The sequence below is a fragment of the Salvia splendens genome, chromosome 15, assembly GCF_004379255.2.
Source record: "Salvia splendens isolate huo1 chromosome 15, SspV2, whole genome shotgun sequence".
Classification (NCBI taxonomy): domain Eukaryota; kingdom Viridiplantae; phylum Streptophyta; class Magnoliopsida; order Lamiales; family Lamiaceae; genus Salvia; species Salvia splendens.
The window spans coordinates 32,167,085-32,174,845 of NC_056046.1; the positions used below are offsets into that span (position 1 = coordinate 32,167,085).

Sequence of the window (7,761 nt, forward strand, 5' to 3'; positions counted from 1 at the left end):
GACAACTTTAATCCACTATTTCTCACTCACCCGGAATCGGATTTGAGAAAGTGAATATACCACGGTCATCTACGTGGAACGTATATCGACGCTATACCATTTAATTTTGCAGAATTAAATGTCTCGTCACATTTATTATTCGTCAAACTTCGTTGACCGGACATCTTAAATACAAGATTCCAACACCTAATTGGTTACTTCCAATTACGTAAATCAATAGTTCAAATGGCACACTTGGGTTATGGCACGATAGATGCTATTTTATGTGTTTAAGTGGAGAGAGAAAATAGTATATTTATATTTATGAGAGACAATTTTTTTCAGAACTAAAAAGGAAAAATGTGGGAGTATTATTTTTGAGTTTTTGTAATCAAGTTTCTTTCTTAATTTCATATACTGGACCTGGAGCATAAATTTTTTTCTTCTGCTATATATTGACTCATGTGGGTCGGGCAAGGCACCAATTCTGCTGATCTCATACTAACGTGAATGAGATCATCGAACAAAAGCATGTGTAATGGTGGATGTACCTATACAAAAATGCATCCAACTCAATTAGGAGTATTATGTAACAACAGTAATATATAAGAGACTCGTGTTAGTGGAATGTGAGATCCATATTATTAGTAAGAGAGAAGTAGTCTTAATGGAATGTGAGATCCATATTATTGGTAAGAGAGAAACTGTTAAAAACTTACATTTTTTAAATGTGCTTGATTTTTCGTGAACGGAGGGAATAATCTTTTAGTAATAATAGCTAAAACTTTGCGACTAATTGAACCTTAACAAGAGCTACACATCATCACATGCATTCTAAAACATTGGGTGATAGAATGTTTGGTCACTAAATTCAAATTAATTGCATTTTTTCCGAATACTATTATGTAAATTGTCGAGTTAATTTAACTTAAAAATTCTTCTATGAACAATTGAATAAGACAAACAGACACCAGAATTCATCGGACTTAAATATAGGAGTGCTAAAAATTTTCTTCAATTTTCCTTTCAATAGCAGATAAAAAAAAGGTGACGAGATAAGAGGCCAAACAATGACAAGAATTATACATAAATAAAACTAAAGAAAAAACATCCATCCTCCTATTTCATTTTTCTTATTTTCTCCTATTTCAATAGCACAACTTTTTTGCCTATTTCTAAAAAAATTGAGATGCTAGAGACATGGAGCAACAACAACTACATTCACTTACATTTCTCATATTTTCAGCCTATTAACTTAAAACCAGGCTAAGAATGAGAGAGGAACTATCGATTGTATACACTGTTGAATTTGCTTAACGGCCCATGAGTAATCTGAATGCGTCTCCCAACGAAACAATGCCTTCAACATGCTTGCTTCCAGCTTCAACCACAACCAGACGCCTCACTCCAGAGAAGAAAAGCATGCAAAATGGGAATCGGAGGAAACGTTAACATGTGTGTGTGTGTATCAGTGTGTATATATAAGTAGTGTCAAAGGGAATGGAAAATGATCGTGTACAGGAAAACATCTTCAAACAAACTAGAACGAATCTATAACCTGGCTGGGATAACCTCTCCAAGACTTTATGGAGAGGATCTGTACGTAAACACATAAAACATCTTTGAATGTTGGAGGAGCCGTATACTGAAAATGGGTCATCTCAGTACTGCAATGCCTGCAATGCGGAGATGAAAAAAATAAGGAATTAAGAAGAAGCGATATACTCTATAAGTTATGAGTATGTATCATTGCATAGAATGAGATTTCAAACTAACATAAAAACTGCAATTTCTACTGTGGCGTGGCACTGGGACTATCACACTGACACCGTGCAACTAATATTCACAGATATAGCGATTATAGCATGAAAGCGAATTAGATAGATGTGTTTACCTGATGAATAGTAGTTTCTTCGAGATTAATGTGTGTAGATTTTGTCTCTGGCCAAACTAGTTATGTCACTGCAAAAATGAGGATTAATTAATATAATTCCAAGTGGGGAAATAGATTCACCTGTGATTAGACAAGCAGTATTCGCAGTACTAACCTTCGAGAATATACATCCAATAAAGAGTCATTATCATCAACGATAGGGATTGAACTAACTTGTGCTGCAAAGGAATGAGTCTGAAATCATGTATATGCAGAATATAACATAAGTTTGAAAAAACTAGGGACCATCTATTCAGACCCCAACATTTCATCAAATTCATAAATGTGTTTGAATTAGTTTCCTTTTCTCGTGGAACTGATTTCTGCAGAACCATATAAAATAAGTAATGCCTCCAAGTTGAAATTATTGAACTACAAGGTCAGTCAATTTTTAAAAATTCATGCTATACCAAAATAATACTATAAAATAAAACCGTCATATGGAAAAACTCAGTAACTTTAAGCTACATCCAAGAAAGTAAAAGACAATTTAGTGAATAAATGGGTCGCTGTGTCGCTACAAAAAGTATACTGCATAGAGACAAAGATGAAACAGAAATGTGACTACTCCAAAGTCTCCCATTCCTAGTATGTATCTAGATACCTTGAATTAAGAAATTTAATGCAGCACCAAGAGAGGCACTGGGTCTTAACATTGCCAATGGCCTGCGATTTGGCTCTCCAGTCTTAGGAACCCAAGTGCCCAAAGGAATTGAACAAATTGGCAATTGAAGTACTGGCAATGAACCAGGCAATGCCAAAGACCACCCAAAGACCAATTGCCAAGATCCAAATCCAAGGGCAAGGGCACGGGTGCGGCTCGGCTCACGCGCGCTCTTTCACCCATCTTAGTCCACTATAATTTATAAGTGTAGTAAATACACTTCATAAATACACACTTAAAGAAGTGTCTCATCTCCAATGTGGGATAATTAACTTAGTCAATTACTCCCTACACTTTCAACACATAGCTTTATCAAAAGCTACAATGTGACAACTTTAATCCACTATTTCTCACTCACCCGGAATCGGATTTGAGAAAGTGAATATACCACGGTCATCTACGCGGAACGTAGATCGACGCTATACCATTTAATTTTGCAGAATTAAATGTCTCGTCACATTTATTATTCGTCAAACTTCGTTGACCGGACATCTTAAATACAAGATTCCAACACCTAATTGGTTACTTCCAATTACGTAAATCAATAGTTCAAATGGCACACTTGGGTTATGGCACGATAGATGCTATTTTATGTGTTTAAGTGGAGAGAGAAAATAGTATATTTATATTTATGAGAGACAATTTTTTTCAGAACTAAAAAGGAAAAATGTGGGAGTATTATTTTTGAGTTTTTGTAATCAAGTTTCTTTCTTAATTTCATATACTGGACCTGGAGCATAAATTTTTTTCTTCTGCTATATATTGACTCATGTGGGTCGGGCAAGGCACCAATTCTGCTGATCTCATACTAACGTGAATGAGATCATCGAACAAAAGCATGTGTAATGGTGGATGTACCTATACAAAAATGCATCCAACTCAATTAGGAGTATTATGTAACAACAGTAATATATAAGAGACTCGTGTTAGTGGAATGTGAGATCCATATTATTAGTAAGAGAGAAGTAGTCTTAATGGAATGTGAGATCCATATTATTGGTAAGAGAGAAACTGTTAAAAACTTACATTTTTTAAATGTGCTTGATTTTTCGTGAACGGAGGGAATAATCTTTTAGTAATAATAGCTAAAACTTTGCGACTAATTGAACCTTAACAAGAGCTACACATCATCACATGCATTCTAAAACATTGGGTGATAGAATGTTTGGTCACTAAATTCAAATTAATTGCATTTTTTCCGAATACTATTATGTAAATTGTCGAGTTAATTTAACTTAAAAATTCTTCTATGAACAATTGAATAAGACAAACAGACACCAGAATTCATCGGACTTAAATATAGGAGTGCTAAAAATTTTCTTCAATTTTCCTTTCAATAGCAGATAAAAAAAAGGTGACGAGATAAGAGGCCAAACAATGACAAGAATTATACATAAATAAAACTAAAGAAAAAATATTCATCCTCCTATTTCATTTTTCTTATTTTCTCCTATTTCAATAGCACAACTTTTTTGCCTATTTCTAAAAAAATTGAGATGCTAGAGACATGGAGCAACAACAACTACATTCACTTACATTTCTCATATTTTCAGCCTATTAACTTAAAACCAGGCTAAGAATGAGAGAGGAACTATCGATTGTATACACTGTTGAATTTGCTTAACGGCCCATGAGAAATCTGAATGCGTCTCCCAACGAAACAATGCCTTCAACATGCTTGCTTCCAGCTTCAACCACAACCAGACGCCTTACTCCAGAGAAGAAAAGCATGCAAAATGGGAATCGGAGGAAACGTTAACATGTGTGTGTGTGTATCAGTGTGTATATATAAGTAGTGTCAAAGGGAATGGAAAATGATCGTGTGCAGGAAAACATCTTCAAACAAACTAGAACGAATCTATAACCTGGCTGGGATAACCTCTCCAAGACTTTATGGAGAGGATCTGTACGTAAACACATAAAACATCTTTGAATGTTGGAGGAGCCGTATACTGAAAATGGGTCATCTTAGTACTGCAATGCCTGCAATGCGGAGATGAAGAAAATAAGGAATTAAGAAGAAGCGATATACTCTATAAGTTATGAGTATGTATCATTGCATAGAATGAGATTTCAAACTAACATAAAAACTGCAATTTCTACTGTGGCGTGGCACTGGGACTATCACACTGACACCGTGCAACTAATATTCACAGATATAGCGATTATAGCATGAAAGCGAATTAGATAGATGTGTTTACCTGATGAATAGTAGTTTCTTCGAGATTAATGTGTGTAGATTTTGTCTCTGGCCAAACTAGTTATGTCACTGCAAAAATGAGGATTAATTAATATAATTCCAAGTGGGGAAATAGATTCACCTGTGATTAGACAAGCAGTATTCGCAGTACTAACCTTCGAGAATATACATCCAATAAAGAGTCATTATCATCAACGATAGGGATTGAACTAACTTGTGCTGCAAAGGAATGAGTCTGAAATCATGTATATGCAGAATATAACATAAGTTTGAAAAAACTAGGGACCATCTATTCAGACCCCAACATTTCATCAAATTCATAAATGTGTTTGAATTAGTTTCCTTTTCTCGTGGAACTGATTTCTGCAGAACCATATAAAATAAGTAATGCCTCCAAGTTGAAATTATTGAACTACAAGGTCAGTCAATTTTTAAAAATTCATGCTATACCAAAATAATACTATAAAATAAAACCGTCATATGGAAAAACTCAGTAACTTTAAGCTACATCCAAGAAAGTAAAAGACAATTTAGTGAATAAATGGGTCGCTGTGTCGCTACAAAAAGTATACTGCATAGAGACAAAGATGAAACAGAAATGTGACTACTCCAAAGTCTCCCATTCCTAGTATGTATCTAGATACCTTGAATTAAGAAATTTAATGCAGCACCAAGAGAGGCACTGGGTCTTAACATTGCCAATGGCCTGCGATTTGGCTCTCCAGTCTTAGGAACCCAAGTGCCCAAAGGAATTGAACAAATTGGCAATTGAAGTACTGGCAATGAACCAGGCGAATGCCTGAAAAACCGGCATATACCTGCAAAGCAACATGTTTAATTACTACTACCCACAAGGAGCTAAATATAGTCCAGAACATAGTTCAAACACACTGAAAGTGTCAGTAACTGGTCCACAATACTGACATTTTAGTATCCCGGAAAGTGAAGCAAGGTGTAATAGATTACTTGCGAATATAAAAGTTGAAATTAATAGAAAAATACCAATGTTTCTAAAAATATATATGAAATAATTAAATAGAATTTACAAATATAAGAGTATTTAGCTTAATTTTTACTTTGTAGAAAAAGGAACAATATATTTATCTTCACATCATTGTGATAGTTTAAATAAAATGAACAAATACTTATTTATTAAAATACTTATTAAGGTGAATATTTTTAATAATAAATTCAATTAATACATATTTTTTAAACAATATAAATTAATAAGAGTAGAGTTAAATTAGTCATAGATATATTTAATTAATGATGCTTCCAAATCAATTAAATTAGTCTTATCCAAATTTCAATTTGAAGGATATTTTGTATATACAATTTTTGTTAATTTATCTTTACTCTTAAATTATACTTTTGGGTTTAAAATATATCCATGTAAATACATTGGATTTAATTTAACTAATAAAAAAATTGGTGCTTAAATAAAACAAAATTTATTGTTGGCTAAAAACTGAGTTACTATGTTGATTTTTAAATTATCCTATATTCCTAAACCCACAAAACAAAAAAATGGTGATAAACGGGAACTCTATTCCCAAGGTCATAATCATATCCCCTCTCCCCTATTCCCTCTCTTTCTCCATCATCTTTTTTCATCAATTGCTTCTATCTCTGTAATATAAAGCATAAAAACATTGTAACCGAAATCTACGAGTATCGCACCGGCCAAGCCCCCGCTGAAGCGGCGGCTTTGCCTAGGCTATCTCCGTCCTTGTTTGGTAGGGATGGGTAAGCATGAATACTTGTCAACATAGATCGGAATTACAATAACCAACTCTATACTATTTTAATAATTTGTACTTTAAGTTTAATCTTGTTTAAATTACATTCCCTCAAATAATTTATATTATTCGAAAATCATCCATTACTACAATTAAAATTAAAGGAATATAAATGATTTAATTCTCTAAATATATATTTTTTTAATTTATCGTACTATTTAGTAAAAAAATTATTTAAAATACATAATTTTTTTACAAAAATATTTGATAATCAATAATTTTCTCCTGGGTTGCTCAAATCAATCAAAGGGAGCTTCATGCTTACACAACTCATTTTTATGAATAAAATCCTAGGTAGCTCTGTTCTTGTAGTAAAACTCAAATGATTTTGGTTGTGGTTATGGTATAATTTCCATTTTATAGGGCTGTTTATAGATCTTGGTTGTGGTTATGCTCTGTTCGGTTTGCAAGATTGTATCCGAGATTAAATTTGTAGTGTGTTTGGTTCATGAGATTCAATCCCACAACTCAATCGTAGATGGATCATGAGATAATTACTCATACCTAACCCCTGAGACTAAAATAATCTCACAACTCAATATTAGGTTATATCTTGGTATTATTTTATCTTGGAAACAAAACAGTTGGCGGCTTAATTATTCATTAAAAAGCTCATTAAGTAGGGATGGGGTAAACATGAATACTTGTTAAGATAGTACGGACCGAACTAACATAATCCAATCCAATATAGGCTCAAATATGACCCGCAACAACTAACTCTATACTACTACTACTATTTCAATTATTTGTACTTTAATTTTAATCTTTTTTAAATTATATTCACTCAAATTATTTATATATTTTTCAAAATCTCTTTGCAATTGATTTTTTTAATAGTTATAGGAAGATAAGTTTGAATATACATATTTAATGTTCCATCTGTCTCATATATATTGTCCGCTTCTATATTTGGTGACTTTTTTTCTCTAATGAAGTGGGGTTCATTCTCGACTAATACTCCAATCACTTTCCCTCTCAATTTATCTCATATTTTTACCAATTTTGCATCAACCCATGTCATCCCAAAAGTGTCTATTTTTATGGGACAAGATAGTAATATTTAACGTGATTCAAAATCATCTAATAAATATATATGAAATACAATTAAAATTAGGAAATTATAGGAATATATATGATTTAATTCTGAAATAAAACAATTTTTAATTTGGAGTGCTACAATTTAATA

General features: G+C 32.8%; 1 protein-coding gene across 1 annotated transcript; it reads right to left on the bottom strand.

The window, feature by feature from the left end:
* Nucleotides 1–1,640: 1,640 nt before the first annotated feature.
* Nucleotides 1,641–5,891, bottom strand: LOC121767038 (sucrose nonfermenting 4-like protein). Its single transcript, XM_042163246.1, has 8 exons — nt 5,887–5,891; nt 5,701–5,741; nt 5,421–5,594; nt 4,932–4,995; nt 4,808–4,845; nt 1,874–1,905; nt 1,756–1,815; nt 1,641–1,655 (listed from the first exon to the last, which is right to left on the bottom strand). Exons 1-8 carry the CDS (start codon nt 5,889–5,891, stop codon nt 1,641–1,643), a joined length of 429 nt encoding a protein of 142 aa, XP_042019180.1.
* Nucleotides 5,892–7,761: the final 1,870 nt, after the last annotated feature.

Coding starts and splice junctions, on each gene's coding strand:
- LOC121767038 (XM_042163246.1), bottom strand. Junction 5,595..5,700: donor ACTTTCCGGGATACTAAAAT/GTCAGTATTGTG, acceptor GTTGCTTTGCAG/GTATATGCCGGTTTTTCAGG. Junction 1,906..4,807: donor CAGAGACAAAATCTACACAC/ATTAATCTCGAA, acceptor CAAAATCTACAC/ACATTAATCTCGAAGAAACT.